Raw genomic sequence first — 22,138 nt, forward strand, 5'->3', positions numbered from 1 at the left:
TTACGGAAAGTCGACGGCGAAGATGTTTCGAGGGCGGAGTTCTGGGTGATCGTGGATGAGATCTCCTCTTTGTGGCCGAAGGGAATTTTAGCGGGTTTGAGTGCAGTCTGCACAGAGGGGATTCGGGGCGAGGGAGATCGATGGAAAACGAAAGTGACGGAACACATGAAAATGTGGTAACCTTGCGAGCCGGTGTGCATGTGCGGGGGTTGCCGAACCAAGTGGTCACTGATGCTTACCGGGGTGCTCGAATGAACATTATCTTAATTGGTCACCCGTGCCCGGGCTACCGTGTTGCAAAGAGTTAAGGGTGGTTTACGGTTCAACGTGGACGGAAAATCGATTTTTACTTTTCGACCTGCCACGAGGAGGAGCATTCCAAAAATCAGTATGGCAAAACGAACACAGAGAAATTAGTTCGTTCTTCTTGATTGTTCACCGTTCACCATAATATACTTAGATAAAAAGGGCAATAATTTAGAAAACTCACACTGGACTCAGTTTAAACTATATGGATCAGACTGAACTTTCCAAATTTATACGTTTTCACGAGAATACTATTCATTTCACAACGTATACTCCTTTATCCACTCGATATTTCGATAATACCTAATTCGCGGAAGGTCAAGATTGAGACAGAGATAGAATGAATCTTTTCGAACTATCCTGACCAGAACGATCCACGTAGAGTAATCGCAGCTCGCGATGTACGTAATAATTGGTTTAATCGGACAATTGACAGAGCATAGCTACGCCTCGCAGAATCCAGTGCTCCGGCGGATGCTCCGTCGGGAGCCATATGGCGATTACGAAGTTCGTCGAGTGGCCAGTCGTCGACAGAACGCCCTTCCTCTCCGCGGTTTTGTACACGGGACAAGTGTACGTGTGCTTCTCCGGTACTTCGTCCCTTTTCGCCGGTATCAGCCAGATCTGAAGAAATAAATTGCAGAGCGATCGGAATAGATCGCGGAACGAGAGCAAAAGATTAGAAATATAAGAATGTAAAATTTAGAAACATTGTAGATTCGGATTAACGGTTCGAGAATATTATTATTAGCTATATAACTATGTTAGATCTGACCAACTATGAAAATATAACATCTCGAGCCTCTGAAGTACAAGAACGTATGTGACCGCTCGCTTTGAAGATAAAAGGGGTTGAAATTAAAAAATATTATGGATAGAATGGCGTTGATTTGTATATCTTCGTGAAAGGAACAGGAAGCTCTGATATCTCTCTTTTTTGATGAATATTTGTAACTGATAACGCAATCCTTCTCTTAGGGGTTGCACATCTACTATGCACGTCGCCATCTTGTTACTCGTATGCGTTCAGTATCGTTTGGTTTCTGCTACAAATATTAATTATATATCGGCACTTTCCCCGAGCCAACGTCATCGTTTTTGTCAATATTTTGACGCGTAATTCCGTTTATCTCAAACATATGTGGTCATATACGGCTGAAAAGTGGGCGCTCCTTAACAAGTTTCGTAACCCATGTCAAGACCTACAATTTGGTACATGTCTCATTAAAAGTGAGCTTTTCCACTTCTGGGTCTCTTCTTGTCAGTGTACATACACGCGAACAAGAAGAAAATGGCTAGCACGCTACATTTTTCACGAGCTCAAACACCCTTTCTTTGAACCTCGTCATTTAATATAGAGAATAGGAAAATAAATTTTCAACGCGAGTAACTTTGTAGGAGTTGAAACTCGAATAATAACATAAATATCGTTGTATTTACGCGAATCCTCGCGCACTTTTGCGTACTTACGAAGTAGGATGCAAGAAAAAGACTCACGTAGGGAACGTCATCGTACAGAATCTTTGGCAGGGACTCGTCGAGCTTCATCGTTTTCATGTTGAAACGGGCACCGTCTAGGAAGAGACCGTAAATGTAAACACCGTCGGCTGGCGGCTCGGGGAATACAGTTTGTTTCAGAGGCATGAAATCGTAGATGAGGAGATCTATGGGGATCGAGTATTTCCTCGCATAATTCTGACGCGCCCCGGTGAGAAACGCCTGGGTGAAGTAGAAACCAGAGATCCAGAAGGACGTTGGTGGTCCCTCGTCGTACCACAACTGCGAGAAGATTAAACGAATTCGAACAACAATGAAAATAGGAGGGGTGATCAAAATTAATCTGTTTGATAACATCTGCCCAAGTAAGATGAAACTTTTCTTTGTTCTGTTTGATATCGTTGACGCAATTATTGGACTTTCTAGCGCGAATAAACGCTATGCGCTGTCGCGAGTACGTTCTTATTAGCCCTTTAACCTACCGTTTACTGCAGGATCGTGAATGCCATAATCGAGTATAATATTCCATTTTTGTTCGTGTTTTACTCAAATTCTGTGCCGCGAGTCTCGCGCGTTGTTACAAGTTAAAGGGTTAAAATTGTACGATTAAATACTGAAGACTATCCACAAGTCGAGCTATAATTAGCTTCATCGTCGTGTCAATACTAACAAGCAATATTTTTGCCGCGGTACCGACATAGATAGAGCAACTTTCTCGTTAATTGAGGATACCTGAAGGAACGCCAGCCTCTTCAAGAAATCCTGAACGTAGCTACCCAACGGCTTCATGGAGGGATAGGAGTTCCTCATCCACATCTTCGGTATCCTCCCGGTAATTATCGATACGTAGACTTCCTCGAGGTCCGAGTTCATGATCACCAGACCTTAGATCGGCGTTCGTCAGCGCGTGAAAAATCGATCGAGCAGCCCGGGGGAGGGTGGTTATCGCTTAGTCGTTTACCTTTGATCGCTCTTTGAACATTTATGAGGCTATTCCTGATCGTTTGCAGAAGCTTGTTGAATCTTCCCATTTCCTGGACCAGCACCGTGTTCATGCTTTGATTATATAACGTCGGATACTTCTCGAGTGCCGCGACGAGATCGAAGTCCTTCGGCAACTTTGACAGAATATCAGACGCCACCCCGTAGACGGTCTCGTCGGGCGATTTCCCTGTGTCTGTTTCCGTTCCACCGGTGTCCTAATTGGAGGACGGAGCAACACGGTGCCTCGTTAGTAATCCGCACAATTCGTCACGCAGAATACATTTAAGGAACGCTATTATATTTGCGAAACACGAAACCGTCCTGTGGGCGGCCCAGAGCGCGCCTTAATTGTCTCGAAATTAATGAACGAAGATAATGATAACGCCCGACATCGTCGATCCCGCTGGGAAATTTTTGTTCGACTGGAATTGATAATATTTTTGTACGCCGGCCGAACGACGTGCACCCCTGGACCGCGATTCCTCCTTGTCGCGTTTTGGAACGCGGCCAGCGAACGGAATTGCCTTTTATCCGCGGAATAATTGTCGCCCCGATGGTTGTGAAAAAGAAATGTACGACGGAAAATACTGTTGAAAAATTAATGGAGCCCTGGCCGGGGGGCGAAGAAGCGTACCTCCGCGGAAAAGAGAGGATAAGATGTACCGGACATGAAAAGTAACTCTTTATAAAAAAGTATTCTAATTGGACCCGTATCGTCTTACGTATATCCTGTCAATTTATAATAATACGTATTTTAACACTAAACATACCACGATCGGTCGAATGACCGTTTTCAAATATTTGTATACAGTTCTTATATGTTACATGTATGTATATGAATTCACGATAGAAATAGTTACAAATCAACGTCGTGTAGGTTTAGCGTCAATATTATCACTTCCAGGGTGCTATTTCCTTCTTGAACGTATCACGTCTATTATTTATTCGCAGAATTAACATAGAAAACATTCTCTCACCTTTCTCCTCGACTTCCTCAGCTACGATACGCATAAAATAGTAAAAAGTATCGGAAAATCTCTTACCGTATCTTCGAAATCATTGTTAAAATTACTTACTTTGATACCCTGAACAGACTATTGAATAAAGAAACGTGATTATTCGTGTGAAAGTAAAGTCGAACGTTATTTTCGTGCAATCCTCACCTGGGTGAGCAATATCGACGACAACATCAGCGTGGTCTCCTGCTGATCCTTGATGATGTCAGCGTTCTCGTTCATCCCGAAGACACTGGGCGCAGTGGCCATCGGAAAAGACTTAACGTAATCCAGAAACTCGCTGTGATCCTTGACTGGGGGCACATAGTACACGCCGCTCGGATCGAACAAGTATCTCTCCTGCGCGATGAGCTCCGGACAGTAGAATCTCGCCAGGATGGTGATCAAAGTTCTCCTGTCCCATTCGTCTGTCACGCGTCCGCCGTAATTGCATTCGCCTGGGACAAATTAATTACGAATCGAGCCATCGAGTGCCCTAAACTTGTCCCCGAATCATCGGAGACGCCATATCACGTTGACGCGTTACCGTGATTCGAACAGATACCAAGCGACACTGATTCGAATTCGACGCTGTGCTAGAGATTTATAAAAAGGTCTCGAGGCCGAGCAGGTGAAAAGGAAAAGTATGGACGTTGTAATTATAATGCGTTCATTTTGGAGGTCGAAGTTATCGAAAGTTCTACGTTTGCTTTACATTATTGAACACTTTATGTTGATAGGAGGTAGATGTAGAACTCGAGGTAAACAAATGAAAAGGAAATGACGAATACGGTATTTACATTCAGTTTCGAAGTAAATTTTAGGAATCTGTTTTTTGAAAATTCTTTGAATAATTGCAGTGATTTTCAGGACCTGTACTCGCGCATTCATACCTGTCAAGTACTTCAAGGCAGTGAACTGCACATCGTCGTACTGATCCAAGAAGATCTTCAGCTGCAACGCACTGATACGCAGATCGGTCTCGTTGAACTCGTACTGATTGTTCCAACCAATCGGACCGAACTGTCTCCGTTCCTGGATGATCGCGTGGAAAAAGCACAGAGCGAAGAGAAGTTTCTTGAAAGTCTCGCTCTGCTTCGACGTTTCGAAGAACTCCTCGTCGCATATCGGGTCCTGACGTTTCATTTAAAATTATTTTACGCCTTTGCTCGTTCTTTCTTGGCTGTATCTCTTATTTATTTGCAGGTGTATATATTCGCGTTTGATCGTTACCTGCAAGAAAGATCTGATTATGTTTGCGCGCAACCCTTTCGGTGGCTCGTTGGTCATTTTAACGCCGTTCTGGAGAACGCTGACTGGGAAGTGGTCCACGGGATAACTGGTCAGCCATAATCGAAAATCTGGGTGCACCGTCTCTGGAGTGAAAGTCTCGCAAATCTGTAAAAAAAGAAATCACAGATTTCACTTCGCAAGAAGAAGGAAGAAAACGATGGATAATCGAGACAGTTGTGGATGCAAGGAAAGCTATTTATATGGAGCACGAAAGTTTAATCCTCGCAGAGACTGGAATTAAAAATTTGCTTTTTCACCTTTTCCAGCTCTGGCATGAAGCTCTTGGCGAGGTGACAATTCTGCAGGACCACCCAGGTGCCGTTCTTCACTCCCTCGTCGATCAGTTGCGTGGCGATAACGCCCTGTCCTTGACCCAAAGACAGGGAGAACAATCTGTTGGTGCCGAAGCCTTGGTCGTCGGCGAATTTCAGTAGAATCGCCATGGGGTCGGCGCCGGGCGTCAGGACGAATATGAGAGGGATGCAGGAGTAAGAGTCCGAGAAGGAAGACAGCAAATCGAAGGGCGGCACCTCGATGTAGCGGCGACCCAATTGTTCTGTCGAAACGGGGAGTGAAAATTGGCGTGCAACGAAGCTTGGGCGCATCTTAATGCTATATACACGGAACCATTCGTTGTTTCGAAAAGCACTGGCATTTCTCTCATTCTCCTAGGTTGAACTAGGGCCTTGAAATTCCCTTTGTTATTCTACGTTACTTTTAATTAATCGCGTATACGTTGATTTCACGAAAGATGGAAAAGGAGAATGGAAATATAAATAATGAATACATAGAAAAGGACTCGGAATACGTTGCTTAATATTACAATCTCCTTCAAAGGTAACCAAATGTTGACATAACAGAGACGGTTGAAACGAAAAGAAATAAGAAAAGGATCGATTATAAAATTCCCAGTTAAGCTTTGATTTCGGACCAAATAAATTGCAGACACTGAAATGCAACAACTCCGATATTGTACGTCGACCGAGTTTCCGTGGTATTTGTTTGGTATTAACTTGTAAACGCGACGTTCAATTACCACGTCGATCAACAAGAAACGGTCTACCTTTACGGAGGTCTCCTACCTTCCACAAATTGCTGAGCGCCAGGCAAGACTTTGTCAGGGCGGATACAACGCAACACGAGCATTCTCTCAAAAGGGGTAGCTGCGTCGTAAGGCGCTGGGAAATGTAAAGTGTGAGGCTCCATATGATCAAAGACGACCTTCCAAGCGTCTATGTTTCTCGCGAAAGAATCTTTGAAGCCCTAAACACAGAAATCAAAGCCAACGAACTTTGCGCGGGTTGTTCATAAAGTATTCGCAGAGGAAAAAAAAACATATGCTGTGAAACGTGACTATGAAATTCAAAGTTTGTTATTTCTGTACGCCCGACGAAATTTTACGAAATTGAGAAATTATTTGTAGAAATCGAAGCATTTTTCACAGGAAACTGTAAAAAAAATAGGAGACGAGACTTTCATGAAAATACACGACTGGAAGAATGAAAAGTTGAAAAATCATTTATTATGAAATCAATGCTATGAAGTTTATATACAGTCAGCTCCATAAATATTCGTACCTCCTATGTTTATTAAAGAAATTTGTCTACGTTAGATTTGATCTTTCCAAATAAATCTTGTAAATATGTATACGAATAAAGTTTATTCGGAAACATTGAACCTAAAATTTAATTTGGGCGAATTTCTTCGATAGATATCGAAGGTACGAATACTTACGGTACTGTATATCGTACCTGAAACCCAGGCACGCTGTCCAAGCGACACAGCTCGTCCCAGGATTTCGAGGGTAGCCAATTCGTGGGATTTGCGAAAGGATTCTCGAGGCCTACGCCGCCAGTCAACAGAAACATCCATTGGGGCATCGATATTTCCCCCTTCTTGTTCAGCAGGTTCACCGAAAGCAGCAGCGAGAACAAAAGCTTGTCCTTCTCGAACAGCGAGCGACATATGTTCACGTACAACGAGCGGGTAAATTCTCTCGTGAGATCCTTCAGTCGTTGCTGTATGTCCTCGACGGGATCCGTGTTGTCGATGGTGTTCCTGAAGAGATTCACGAACCAGACCAACGAGTACTGGTACATGGGATCGATGTTCGCCAGAACAGCTGTTGAAAATTGCTACGCTCTATTCGAAAGGTACTTTACGAGACCTTGTTCAAAATCGACAGAATAGAAAACGTGGTTTATGGGATCGTGGAAAATAACGGTCAACGTTGAAATTTTACTACCACGCTTCGTCGCGCTTGTAAACTTACAGGAAGATTGAGGATGGATCTACGAATGTGCAAAATTGAAAGAGAGTATTTCCTGAATTCTAATCGTGGTCTTTTATCTATAAAATTTGTACCGATCGTGAAGAAGAGGACAGTGCTGTAGACGGCTATGGGAGTGTATTTTAATCTCGCTTCGTCGATGGACATTTCCGTGATCTCAGCAGCGGTTTGCTTCGCGACGATCTCGTCTGAAAGAAGCTTCGACGAGCTCAGAACACTGATCGCGGTCTCGTCTTCGAGGATGTTCTTCTCGGAGGTCGACAGAACCTCCAGGATCCGATCCTCTATCTCCTTCAGCATCCTACGGAGAAACATCGTCAATTCACCCTTTGGAGGTGACTCTAGGTCGCCATTAAGCAAATCAGCCAGCAATAATGTTTATTTAGGTTTCATTTCTTTAGGTCTGATTCTCAAATCTCAAACTAGAGATCTCATTTTCGAAGTCGATCTAAGCTTAGCATTCGTGACAATAGAATGCCAAGAAAGCATCTCGAGTAGATAGTCGAAAAAAAAACCTCGAATGCAAAGGCTCAAATAATTACGAATGCCTCGAATGGAAAATACTGTTATTCTTAGACTCTTCAGAAACATCACCCACTTTTTATTAGCAGCCCCCTGAACGATCAGCTGATTCTTCTCAGACTCGAGATCCGGCCTCTCCTTCGCCACGACAATCCCCAGAAGCTGATCCTCGAGGCCGATGGGCGTGATCATGAAATTCAGCAAGGTAACCTTCACCGCGACTTCAGGTAAATAATGAGGATTGCGTAACTTGGTCGTGATATAGAACCTAAAAACAAAAAGGTCGCAACGATCCTTCTCGAAACGGTTAGCACGTACCCCCTAACGCACCGAAAGTTGTCGGAGTACTGAATAATAGAATCCCCGATCTTGATGCACACGGTACCGCCAGACCTGAACGTCTGTTTCATCAAGAGAGGCTCCAGAGCAGCGTCCAGCTCTTCGCCGACATTCTCCAGTAAAACTGGCTGTCCAAACTGGACAGCATTCTCCAGAACCCTCATATAATCGCTCTGGGACAACCTGATCACGTTGATGTTGGCCTCCTTTTCCATGTTTTTCACCCATTTGTTGGCCTGTCCCTGAGGGTCGATCATCAGTGGCCATCGTCTCGAGCTCGTGACGATGATGCCGTTGTCCACGGAGAAGAGGTCGCTGGGTAACCCAAAAATGTTCCAGGACCTGATCAACACAGGATCGCCGAGGACCTGGGTGAGCTGGAAGTCCTGCGTGCAGTACACGTCCAATTCCGAACAGATTTCCACCCAGTTTTCGATCTGCTGCTGCCTGTACTGCGCGGTGAACACTCCTAGGTAGGCCACGACGCCAGACCCGATCAGTATGTCTCCTGTCAGCTTGTAATAACGTTCGCCTAGCATCTTGGCCGTGTCCGACCATCTGGTGTACTCCCCGCCGAGGCCGCCGATCAGCTCTCTAGCCCTTCTCAGCTTCTCCTCGCACTCCGTCACCTCGTCGGTCATCGCTTGGTACTCCGCCCTCCTCTCAGCCAGCAGCTCTTCCAGCTTCGCCAGACGGTCCCGAACCTCCTGCAACTGGAGCCTCTTCAGGTTCAGTTGCTCCATCGCCTGCGAGTAATCGGCCTCGGCCTTAGCTAGGGCCTGCTTCTTAGGCGCCACGATCTTCGCCACGACGTCGTACTCCGACAACGCGAACACCCATCGACAGAGACCCTCGCAGGCCGTGGACACGTGTCGGATCCTCTCTGGATCGAAGTCAGGGTTCGTTAGGATCGTAGTGCGAATTTTCGTCATGATTCGCTCCGGGATGTTGTCCTTGTCGAACGTCAATAGAGATTCCAGGAACCTCATGTCGCTTAATACGCGGAGCGAAGCCTTCCAGTAGTCGTCCACGGCTCCTGTCGGGGTTTGGACCTTCTCTGGTTTCACGTCCTACGTAGGATTGTGTCTCGGTTATGGTTTGTATTCGTATTCGAGGAGTAATTCAATCAGAAATCGTGAAATTTCAGGTATTTCAGGTACTGGACATCGATGTCACTTAACTTTTGAATAATTTCTATATGTTTGAACGAGTGTGTTTCAGTATGTTGACCTCTGTGGATTACTAGAAAACCACGAGTCTCGACATGGTAAGTTCCATGTACAAAACGTCGACGCCATCAAATCGTCGAAAAAAAAACTGAACGAGGTTCTATATTTCATTGTTTGAAACTCGATGCTAGGGGTTCAATTAGAGTACCTTGAGGATGCAAACAGCTTCCATGACTAGTCGAACACCAGCCGGTGGTCTCTTCATGGACCTCACTATCTGGATGTCTTGAGGCGTTAAAGTGTTTAATGCTGCGTTGGCTGCATTCAGTATCGGCATCACTTCTTGCAAGTCGGCGTCGCATTCCGCGCGAATGGCATCGGCTTCTCCTGCAACGACCTGAGGACACAAGGGCAATGTCGAGTAGTCTTTGGACGTCGCCTAACAGTGTGAATTTACAGGGGTTGAAGTTTAATATATCAAAGACCAAAAATCAATGCCGAGTACGAAGCTCTTTCGTTCTGAAAAAATTAAAAGAAAATTGATTTATGAATAAGGATGCCCCCTGAGTACTTAAACCTCTACGGTGGCATCTCGGTGATTGGTACCTCTTCTGTAGGTAACCCGTTACTTTTATGCTACTCAGTACACTTCCATTCATGGCAAGTTTGTCTCTCTCAAAAGCAGCGTTTCACTTTGTTCCCTTTTTCGGGATTTGAATGCCAGCTCCTTGGGGCAAACACGCCCAAGCAAACGCATAACGTCCGAATCTCATTAACGTCAACGCAACTCGGCGCGAGGCCAGCCAACTATACCCGGAAAAGAAATTAGAAAACGCAAAAAAGACAGCGACGAGTGGCATTTACGAAGCGGGGACTGCCCCGAATAAGATCGACTTTGATCACGAAACCGGCAACACCTTACCAAGGCGGCCTCCTCGTCGCTCTTGACGACTTGCTCGATAGCGACGGCCTCGTCGTTCTGTCTTTGAACGTCGAGGAACATTGCCTCGACGTCTTTGGCGGCGACGAGGAGCTTCGGTTGCAAGGCGACTAAAATCTCTTGCATCTTCTCCACTTGCTTGTGAGTACTGTCCAACCTTTCCAGGCCCGCCTCGTACCGTCCCTTCCCGTCGAGCGCCTCCTTCCTCTTCTTCTCGAGGAGATCCTTGAACGTGTTGATGAGCTCGAGGTACGACGTGGGAGTGACGTAGCTGTATCTCTTCGCTCGTCTGAAAAACTCCTGCGACAGGTCCTGGGTGGACGTGTGGAAATACTGGCACATCTCGATGCAGGCGTCGCGTTCCTTCTTCGTCAGGTCGATCTCGCCTAGGAATTTGGTCGCCACGGCCAGTAGAGCGTCCTCCGGCCATGACTGGAGCCAGTCGATCGTGCAACAGTTCACCAGAGCGGGAAACTTTCGAATTCTGACGCGAAAATTGTCACCGATCGGCGACATCGTCACGACTACGTGCAGATGCTCGCGAACCGTCTGCACGAAGAAATTGAACAGAGCCACCGGACTGCCATCCGTCTGCACGGATCTGTCTCTTTGACGATCGATCACTCTCATCTTTTCGCAGATGTCGGACAGCTCGTCGGCGGCGAATATGTTTGGGACCTCGCCCGAGTTCAGCAGGTTACTGATGTCCTCTAGGAACGTCTCCTCCTTGATCTGTGTGTCCATGAACAAGAACACGGTGTGCAGGTCGCTGGCGGCGCTCTTCCTCAGGATACTCTTCACGTCCTCGTGCCACTCGTACGCGCCGTATTGCTGGGACATCTCCACCTGGAAGAGCTCGTAATCCGCGATGTGGGCTGCCAGTTTCGTTAAAGATTGACGTCCCGAACCACCCACGCCTATCAGCAGCACGTGACTGCGCGGCTGCATCATCACCCGACAGATCCGCGAGAGGTGCTCTATGGCGAATCTAGTGGAAGTAAAGTTGTCTGATGAAATTACGGTCTGGTTTTTATTTTAAAAAATGTATTAGGTCATTCGTTTCATTCCTTGTCTTCGTAGTATTCAAGCAGAAGATTGTATAACTTGAAGAGAACCAGGTGATGACGTTTAGTTAAATAATAAAGCTACATGAATGGAATGAGGAGTAGTAATCGATATTATTTCTCTCGTTTGTTTACTATTGACGAAACCAAGTAACGAATTGCTACAGAGAATTCCAAGAGGTGAGACCTGAAGAGAACAAGGTTCATGGGCGTCCTTGAAATAGAGTTGTACTCCGCGAGATATTCTTCTACCGTGGCGGTAAGGTCATCCAAATTCTCCACCTCTGTGTACAGTTTCCTGTCTGCCAGAGGGTCCTGGAAGTCGCAGTAGATCAGATTTCGTAGCTCCATGTACGTCACCTAATGACAATCGAAACTCTGATGGAAATCCGAAGAACATTGAAGACATTGTTAACTTGGACGAATCCAAATCGAGGAGAACGCGTACCGAACCCTCCGGCTCTGTGATCAAATCTTCAAACATCCGATCCAAGTCGTCGTCCATGTACGAGGACACGGTCGATCGTATCTGTTTAACGAGCCATTTTATGTCCATATCGTCCACCAGGCGGTCCCCGTACACGCGTAGGACCTCGTGCACCCATAAACGCGACATGCCCACCTTGACATAGAAGCTTAATATTTTCGTTTATTTCATTTAAAGTCAGAGGAAATAGACGCATAAATGTGCCGTTCGTTGGATAAATCGATTAACTTCAATGAAACAAAAAGTTAAGAAATGCGATGAGATGGCCTCTGAAATAAATTATTTATTATTGAATGGTCAAAAATATTTTGTCGTTTAATGGTGCTAATCTTCGAACAATCTCTTGGTAAAAAGATCGAACAAACCCGAAGTAGACTAACGCGATGATACAGAAGCATCCAATGATAAGGATGCTATCAACGCGTATATACAGGGTGTCCCAAAAGTCGTGGAGGAGCCGGAAATGGGGGGTAGCTGAGACGATTCTGAACAACAATTTCCTTTGCAAAAATGTCGGATGGGGCTTCGTTAAGGAGATATTAAGCGAAAACCCCGACCAATCAGAGCGCGCGTAGACCGTTGGAGCGGCCGCGGTAGCGAAGGCTACGCGCTGACGGCCGCGCTTGTACGCGAACAAGCGACTCGACGTGCATCGAAGGACATTGACGCTGCCGCCTAGCGCGTAGCCTTCGCTACCGCGGCCGCTCCAACGGTCTACGCGCGCTCTGATTGGTCGGGGTTTTCGCTTAATATCTCCTTAACGAAGCCCCATCCGACATTTTTGCAAAGGAAATTGTTGTTCAGAATCGTCTCAGCTACCTCCCATTTCCGGCTCCTCCACGACTTTTGGGACACCCTGTATTGTAATTTCATGCTTACGGTGTCGCTGACAGTTTCAGGCGTGGACAGCAGCACGCCCTGGATCACCCTCGAGAAATCCCTCAAGTTGAATAAGTAATGACACTTGGCTGGAGTGGGCAAAAGATGCTTCCTGGTTTCCTTGTATACGTCCAGTGTGCCCGAGACGATGTACTCGATGCAAGGCAAGAAATAGTCTGGGAACTCTCTCCTGTTGAGATGCCAGGACACTATGGTGCTGAATATAACGGTCAGAACTTCGTCGGAAAATTCTGAGATGCCCAGAGTGAAGAAGTGCCTCTTGAACCTCGGTGTAACATCGAGGCCACCGGACGGTGGATTCATCGCGCATACCAACTGAACGTCCACCAGCTCTATCGGCGCCATTTCCTTTAAGTCGTACCACGTCCAGTGGTCCAACCACTGCCTCAGCAACTCTATAGGGGGCTGTGCCCCGAATTCCTCTTTCTGTGGCATGGAAAGGTCGTCCACGAACACCACCCAATGTTTCCCTGGCGGAGCTCCGTATAGTCCCTTCTTCCTCCTATCCAGTTTACTCATGATGATCTCCTGGGTCTGATTGGCCGAGGTCTGCGCCGAAAATATCACGAACATCGGCTTGAACGTCTCCGGATCGTTCTTCAGCAGAAACTCCATGATGTACACGGACTTTCCGGTCCCCGTTGGACCAACCACCAGCACTGGTTTGCGATGGCAAATGAGGAGCTTGAACAGGTGAAAGTAACGAGCGGTCTCGATCGTTGGGACGATGATCTGATTCACGGGCATGTCGCTAGGGATCGACGGAACGTCTGCCAGATCCTCCGTCCACGGCCTCCATCTGCCTCTGCCCTCTTTGATGTACTTGTAATCGAATACGCTCCCTGTTAACGGCAAGTTCACCACGTACGGTTTCGGCGGGTCTGCGGTGTCCTCGGAAATGTCGAAACGTTCCCTGACGTCCTCGGGGAACTCCCTCTGCGTCAGGGCTCTGAAGAGCTCGCTGAAAGAGTCGCGAGAGTCCACCATCAAGGTGCCACCTATCGCCCAAATGCAGGAGAAGAAGAAGCAACCCTGAAATACGAGCCGAGATAAACTTATATGGTCCAATATCTCGGAAATTATAAGCACACGAAGCTACTCGAAAGAAACGTAATTAGTTGCCGATTGAAATCACGAACTAGTTACTTATCGGTTAGTAATGATGTTGATTTTGAACTACCTCCACTTGCGCTCTCATGTCCAAATCGGATAACGTTTGGAGATACTTCTCGTCGTGGAAGTCGTCGAGGAAACAGTCGAACAGATACATCACGGATCTTACTAGGTTGGCGTCGGGCATTGTTATCAAGTCCTAAAGAGATAGATATATATTTTAACGCTAAATCCTAGATTGGTCTACGAAAGCTAGAATCTTTCGAACCTTAATTCCCGCTCTCCGAACTAGATGCAGCAAAGGTGGGCAGAATCTCGTGTACATGCTGTCCAAGTGATGTTTGATGTGATCCGTAAAAGTGTCTGGCAACGTGTTCAACCAGGAGGTCAACAGAGGTGTCCAGCCCAAGCTGACTGGTTCCATATAAATCATGCCACATCTCGAAACCGTGGCCGGCGATGCAACCTGTTATTACGTCAGATATCAGTCACCTTGCAATTAAAGCAACCCAAGCGATCGTAACGTTGCTTAAAACGAGAATTCGCTTAAGGTAAAATTCGTTTAACGTCAATGGAACATGTAACGGCGAGCTTGCTCGTTAGTTGAAGTGGTAAAAAATGTCAAGGTCGCGTCGTTTTTAACAAAACGTTATATTTTTACGTTCACTTTGTGCGATAGGCTTCTTTTCATCTTTAACGATATGAGAGTTACTCGGGTGGCCCATTTTTTTTTGTACAAAAGAAAATCGATAGTTCCCAAAGTCGACACGTAAAGTGTGAGTCACTGTGGCCTTATCGCCTTAAATAACTCCTTCTGGTATTACTCGAATATACGAGAATAATGTTGATAAGTTTCGTTCAATTTTTCTGGAGATCCTGAGCGTTTAGAATAAAAGGAGTTCGTGCTAAACTTCACTGGAAGTAAACAAACTAAATATCGTTATCTTTATTGCGGTTCGACATCTCAAATAACTAACATTCATAAAATGAAGAAGATATATCGATAACTACGCGATATGAACGCTCGATGATTACTTTATATAATAAGTAGATCGAGGCTATCTCAAAATCCTAGTATTCAAGGTCGTTGTTGTCTTCGAATCAGTTATTCCTCGAATACAAAAAGAAAAGTAAGAAAAGCCCACGAGATTAACTTTAACATGAGAGTGACTTTAAAGTCTTGTAAAGGAACCATAGATCTTCCCAATATTATAGATCGACACGTCCACTTCCTGATAAACTCTATACCGATCCAAGTACCCAAAGAATCTACATTCTCTTTCCTCAAGAAAATAAACAATGTCCAGAAAATATTTCCGAAATCTAGATTCTTTACTTCCAGATCCATGGGCTCGTAGATCAGATTGGTCGTGAAGAAAACAAACAATATTCAGAAAATATTTCCGAAATCTGGATTCTTTACTTCGAGATCCATGGGCTCGTAGATCAGATTGGTCGTGGGCGCCAGCTGGATGATCTCGCCCGAGGTCAGGCAGAGCTTTTTGTTGTCGTCCAGCACGGTGTTCATGTTCTCGATCCACAGGGCGTCGACCGGCCCGTCGAAGACCAGCCACTTCCTGTTCGGATTGGTGGAGGTCGCGAACGCTCTGTAGCTGACAGCTAGTATACCGTCGCTCCATTCGTGCGACGCCGGATCGAATTGCCCGTATAATTGGCCCATGGTGATCGCCTTAGGATTAATAACCGTTATCTCCACCCGGTGTTCGTCCATCAATTTGCGGTCCTCCAGGAGGCCGAGGCAATCGGCCAGCATCCTGTACGCGGAGGTCTTGCCACTGAACGGGAGCCCGACGATCATGAATCCGTGCCTCACGATCATCATTTCGTATATCTGCTGTATCTTCTCCAGAAAGAAGTCCGTGCATTGAATGTTCGCCTCGGCGCATGCATCGAACGTGCAGGCGTTCAGGTGGGTGTAATCGGGAGCAGGAAGAACAACCCCGGGGAAAAGATCCGAGGCGATGCCCTCGAACAAGGGTAGATCGTGGACGAGAAATTTGGGCAGGTTTACGTCCAGGATACTCCTCAGCATCAGAATGTCCTCCGACTCGTCCGGATACCTGAGTTTCAGGTTGCCAGCGGCTACCAGGACCGATTTGACGGCCCTCATGCCGTAGTCGTAATGGGGCTGGCTGCTCAGCTGCTCCGAGCAGAGCTTGTAAGCTGTGACGATCTTCACGGCGAGGGGTCTGCCGTTATAGAAGCCGTACGAGTAGAGGGTGTTCTCGGCGATCAGCGCGTAATCGGGCACCATCATGGCGACGGGACGGAACAACGCTTTCAGATTGTCCGGTAGCTCGGACCTGCCAGCGTAGCCAGGGTTCATCGTGATGAAGATAGCGCAGGTTGGGTCCAAGAAGATCTCCGTTCCCTCGAAGATCATTTTTTCCGCGCCACTGTTGATCGCCCGTTGGATAGTCAAGATCTGCTGCGCGACTACAGACAGGACCTCCAGGTCTATTCGGTTGAACTCGTCGAAGCAGGACCAGGCACCGCAGGATGCCAGACCTTTGAAGAACTTCCCTAGAGCCATGTAGTCCAGTCCCTCGGAGCAGTTGAACACGACGCATTGCTTGGCTACCGCCTTCGCCAAATCCTTGGTCGTTTCCGTCTTTCCGGTGCCGGCTGGACCCTCCGGAGCACCGCCCAGGTGGAGACTGAGAGCGCCGAAGAGGGTTCGGTAGCAACGGTCCGTCAGTGGAGTGATCACCAGTCTCGAGGAATTGCCGAGGTATTCGTAGCCGTACCGCTGGTAGGAGTTGATCATGTAGGCCCACATGTTCTCTTCCTAGAAAAAAAAAACACTCGTAAACGTCTGGCTGCAGGAAAAGCCTCGATTGCCGCAGGCATAGTCTAGTGTCCAAGGTTATCGAGAGTCAGAAGGGCTCGCCCCATGGTGCCAGGCGTTAGCCTATTATCAATGTTTGTAAAACGACAAGAGGACGCCTGATGACTGATTCTTAATACCAGCAGGAGGGTTCTTGTTCTAACGAACCCACCATAAGCCGACCAAGAGAGAGAATAGAAAGATAAGCCCTCTCCATTTTTACGTTTCATCGAGGCAAGTACTTGGAGTCCCCGTAAAACTCTAGTTTCAAGCAATTGCAAGGAAGGTTGCTCTTGGGTTCAACGACACCAGGGAACGAACTCTCTATCGCAGGCATAGATAGGAAGCATAGACTTATGGAACGACCAAACGTTGATAGAAGATTGTTCTACTCGAAGGATGATTCTAACCAGCCAGTAGTATCGCAAGTGACAAAGCCATCTGAAGTCGGTGTTCTTAATGACCTTCTCCTCGCAGAGGTCTGCGAGCACATCCTTGCCGTGCACGTCCAGCGTGACGAGAGCCTCTGAAATATGTAACACGTATGTAACGATCCTCGACGAGAGTAAGTTCAATAGTTACCCAGGGTGATGCGATTCTGCTTAGACAGTTTCCCTCTGATGATCAATATAATCTCGTTCAGCTCCGTCTGACACTGGTCCAAGTACTTGTTCATGCCCTGAACACCGTGCAACATCGCCTCCTCTATGCCCAAAGTCCAATACGTCTTGCCAACGCAAAGGATCGTTTGTCCAGGCCACTCCAGCACCCAGACTTTCCTCGGTTTGGTAGGATACGCCCGTATCGCCTGGTCCACCACATGCCGCACACTCCGCCGCATAATTGCTTCCAGTTCGATGAGCCACTTCTCCACTTGTCCTCTGGCGGCTGAAGTGGATATTATGTCCACCAGGTCCACCTCTTCGTCCTCTGTGGACGTCATCGCGAGCACTTCGAGATCCTCGTTGAACTTCAGCCTGTGTATACCCTCGAAACACTTCTTCAGATGCGGTTGAACTCTGTAACGCAGCGTCGCGATCCCGGTAAATTGCGATCTCGCGATCGTACGAACTCTCGAATCATGGATTGGGCGACGGTCGCGAGGGTAGCGGACTCTGGGATCGATTCTGACCCGTGGAAAAAATAATATTTGTATAATCGTAACGTTTCATGGTTCTCGATATATTGTGACTCGAGGGAATTATTAAAAGTAATTATTGTAATAAGGAGTCCAACAAGAACACGAATCGTTATTTTATGAAACATTTCCAATAGCCGAGTCATTAATGACCCAGAGTCGTCGAAGCGATCGAGTGAAACGATTCGAGTTTAAATCACCGTGTGGGATCCTTGGTCTCCGACAGAATTTCCAGCAGCTCGTCGTTGGAGAGGAAGAAGAACCTGGGGAAAAATAGCCGTTTCTTTTCCAGGTAGTCGTTCAGGCCCTTCTGAATGTCCTCTAGCAGACCGAAACTCTTCTTCAGCTTCTCCAGCATTTTATCGATCTCGATGACCGAGAGAACTCGAGGATCCGAGTGAACGATCTTCATGATGTCGCGCCAAGCTTTGTCCACCGCGGAGAACTTCCTCCCCTCGTCTGGCATTTGCTGCTGGATATCCGGAGACGTGAATATCGGCTCCAGGTACATCCAGATCGCCTGCACCCGCAACCATTGATCCAGAATGTCTTGCAGCAAGTGCAGCTTGAACTCCCATACCCTATTCGTTCGATGAAAGTACGCGTTACAATTAAATGTGAAAGATGACCTAATTAAAAAACAAAATCCTAAAAACCCCTTATAGAGAATCCTTTGCATCTTTGCACCCTTAAAAATGAAACTGAACGTAAAAATGAACAGAACGAAGCTCGTAAGTCACCATTCCCCGAAGTGGTTTCATTTCTGCTTACAGTATTCTATTTTCAAACGGCTTTATGTTGGGCGAGTTCTTTATAGTGACCGTCTTGATGATGTGGTCGTCCAAAAGCAGCTGTATGTCGTCAACCCCCGCAATGACGTGGGTGCCAGTGTCCTTGAAAGGGTTCACCGTGAAGCATAAATTGGCCCAGTCTTCTTGCATCTTATTGATAGCCTTCTCCAAAGTGTTTTCCTTCGACGCGTTATCCGAAATGCCCACGAACTTCTCGACGAGCGCGCCCAGACCCATATCCAGGACCTTGGCCAGCGTTAAATCGGCGTCCACTTTCATGGGAATGCCAATGATCTCCGAAATTTGCTCCCAATGGCGAGCCTTTAACCCTGGATTGCCCAACGTGCTCACGATCGGCATGTGATCACGGAACTCCTCGATCTTCTCGCGCACGCTGATCGCCAGGTTCTTCAGGTCTGGCTCTTGGAAGGTCTTCTCCAGTTTGTAGATCGTTCTGATCGGATCAAGGTGTCTTATTAATCATTGAACCCATTTATACTTTAACTGAGAATTCTGACCTCTTACGATAGAGCTAGGATAACTATATTATAGTTATTATGTATTCGGAATTAATTATCGCAGTCAGTTCATGGTCAGTTTCGTGTTCTTAATTTATGAAACGTCTTTGAGAAGTACTCCTTGGAATAAGACAAGAATATTTTGAAATTTCTCTGACGAAAGCTTGTGTTTAATATTCAATGTTTATATCGTATTTCTTCGAACCCACTTGAGCCCATTTTACCAAACATCGAAGATGATACGTGTATTACTCGTTCAAAGATCAGCCTCCCAAAAATATAATAATACGTATCAAAAGGATTCGAACTAATTGCTTTAATTTCTTAGAGAAGGTCAAGTCGCATATAAAAATCCTGCGTCGAAAGGAGAAAAAGAGACCACCTGTACGCGAGTCCCACGTCGTTATCGATATCCTCGGGATCGTAGGTACCGACCATCGAGTTCATCCACTTGTCGTATTTGGTCAAGAAGTCGCAGATCGCGTCGAAAAGCTGCTTGAAAGGTTTCAGCTGATCTGCGATCTGCTTGCGCCGCGGATATTGCGTGATCTCCCAGTCGAACGATGCCTCCTCTTCGTTGAACTTGTCGATCTTCTCCATGGCTGCGATCAATCTGCTCTCCAGATTCTGGGCCCTCTTCTGGTACTTGAACACCTCCGCGATATCGCCCCAGTACTGGATTTCGTCGACTTGCTTCGCGTAGGAGTCCAGCTCGTCCTCGAACCTACGGTACCTAACTGTTGACGAGAGAACATTGAAGTTTACGTTATTATTATTGTTAAAGGGTGAATTCGTAAGGAAGAAATTTAAACCGAACATTTTTCTGTCAATGTTCAACGGTACTCCAAAATAAATGTAACGAAAATATTCGTCCGCGCATCTTCTGCGCGGAAATTCTTTCTTTTTCGGCGGAGAGCACTTTTGAATAGTTTGGAAACCGGTGGCCTGGATTACAAAAAAATTCTAAACTGGGCGTAAATTTTCATGGAACAAAAAAGTGACGGATGTACCTGAAGGCTATTTCGCGGATCTCGACGAATGGGATTATAAAGGGAGCAAAACGACGCTGGGGCATTGTTGAGCGAAAGGCATTAATTTTTTGGTCTGGTAAGTCGACTCGTTACGAGTAAACGAATGGATTCGAGTTGCCAGTTCGATGTAACCAAAAACTGTACAATATCTTTCACGAACCACAGAAACGATCAAAAGAGCATAAATCACAAATGTATATTCTACCGTTGCTTACTAATGTATTAATCTTAAAAGAAATTATCCTGAAACTTAAGCAGACATTTTTCAATCTCAGCTACTACCAAGCGACCAACCCTTACTTTTCTGAATACCTCGACAACCATGACTATGTTCTCTACAGCTACTTTTCTTACATTTGTATCCTTTAACACGTTTATACGAAAACTATCTCCAACCCATTTCGATTAAAATATGAACGTCTCCCTTTCTCCCAATATTTAACAATTTTTAACAATATTTTTCTTTAGTTATAACGACACCTCTAAGTGCCTCCTGGAACTCTATGGTCTTGTTGGCGACGATGACTTCGTTCTCGTCCAGGACTTGAGGTATCCTGTGGTACCACTGGAACGCTGTGTTGGTGACGTTTATCTCGCTTTCGGCAAGAACGCGATAGTCGGATAAGAGGAGGATGTGCTCGATTATTTCGTAAAGCCGTTGCTCCAGGTCCTTCAGAGAGCCGTCTATGGCTCTTTTAACGAAACTTATCAGATCCATCAGGGCGGCTGTGTCGGCAGGCGTGCCCAAAGCACGATCAGTTATAGCCTGGTATTCCTCCGCGACTCTGAAACAACCTTTCTGCTACCTGATCAATTTTCCCTTGGATAACTTTATCGATACCCGTTTAAGGTAACAAGAGACTCACTTTCTCGCTGCGTGCTGGTACCTATTCACGAGGGTGTCGGTGAGAAGACACTTTACAACAGCGACATTGTCGACGATCGTCTCCAGAAAGATCTTTCTAGACACTTTGAAGAGGCCAGCGAACTCCGTCTTTTCAATGTCCACCGGAATATTCGTCATGAGATCGTGATAATGCTTTATCGTTTCGTCGTATTCTTTGAGAGTTTTGCTCTCGTCCTTTACAAACCGTTCCATCGTTCGGTACTCTTCGTTGTTGTACAAACGCTCGTGTCTGTAACGAAGAGACCCGTGATCGAGGGAAAATTGTAATCAGGCTGACGATTGATGGTTACATTTGCAACGCGACCAACAGCTTCTCGGGAATCTGCTTTTCTCGATCGATCAAATCGACGATTTCCTGTTTGTAGGCGTTCACCACGGACTCGTCTATTTTAGGCTGTAGGCGAGAAATTTGTGAGCCAATTAATCATTAATCCTCCGTTCGTAAATCTCAAGAAGAAAAGTCAACTGTAAAAAAAGAAAAGAATTCTCCACGATACTTTCAGAGTGTCCAACGGCTCAGACCAATCCAGGTACAGCTGCGTCTCTAATTTATTGAAATTTTTAACAGCCGCGCATATGCGGTCCAAGATGCCGCAAAGTACATCCTTGAATTGATCAAAGGACGGATCGAAGATGAGCTGCTCGCCGCTGACGATTATGCTCACGTTGAACTCGCATTTGACAGGCTGAAATTGACGAATAATTACCGAATGGATTCGCTCTTATACGACAGCTCGAAATAGTTCACCTGGCCGCGAATGATAAAATCCATCAAATCTTTCAAGCTATCTTCACACGCAGATAGAAGCTGCGCCTCCATTATCTTGGCGATGCACTCGAAGAATCTTTTGAACCGGCCACGTTCCAACGGGCTAGGAACCAAATTTTTCCTGTTGTTCTGCAAAAGAATAAGTTCTCGTGCTTGAAACAGGATAACAAGTTTTCAATGGTTCGTCATAAGAATCGTACAAATACTTATTGCTCCTATAATACTTTTACCCACTTT

General features: G+C 46.2%; 1 protein-coding gene across 1 annotated transcript; it reads right to left on the minus strand.

The window, feature by feature from the left end:
• Positions 1 to 506: 506 nt before the first annotated feature.
• Positions 507 to 21,164, minus strand: LOC128887376 (dynein axonemal heavy chain 7). The gene is made up of 27 exons (XM_054143203.1): positions 20,706 to 21,164; positions 19,577 to 19,931; positions 18,657 to 19,130; positions 18,086 to 18,466; positions 17,330 to 17,766; positions 17,158 to 17,273; positions 15,323 to 16,708; positions 14,168 to 14,365; positions 13,967 to 14,098; positions 12,766 to 13,818; positions 11,848 to 12,021; positions 11,587 to 11,759; positions 10,318 to 11,323; positions 9,604 to 9,792; positions 8,218 to 9,296; positions 7,964 to 8,155; positions 7,440 to 7,666; positions 6,827 to 7,197; positions 6,158 to 6,338; positions 5,333 to 5,631; positions 5,016 to 5,180; positions 4,676 to 4,916; positions 3,951 to 4,240; positions 2,765 to 3,002; positions 2,536 to 2,687; positions 1,804 to 2,085; positions 507 to 930 (listed from the first exon to the last, which is right to left on the minus strand). The coding sequence occupies exons 1-27, from the start codon at positions 20,941 to 20,943 to the stop codon at positions 724 to 726; spliced, it is 10,236 nt and encodes a 3,411-aa protein (XP_053999178.1). The 5' UTR covers positions 20,944 to 21,164; the 3' UTR covers positions 507 to 723.
• Between the last annotated feature and the right edge of the window lie 974 nt (positions 21,165 to 22,138).

Source organism: Hylaeus anthracinus, unplaced genomic scaffold, assembly GCF_026225885.1.
Source record: "Hylaeus anthracinus isolate JK02 unplaced genomic scaffold, UHH_iyHylAnth1.0_haploid 11985, whole genome shotgun sequence".
NCBI lineage: Eukaryota > Metazoa > Arthropoda > Insecta > Hymenoptera > Colletidae > Hylaeus > Hylaeus anthracinus.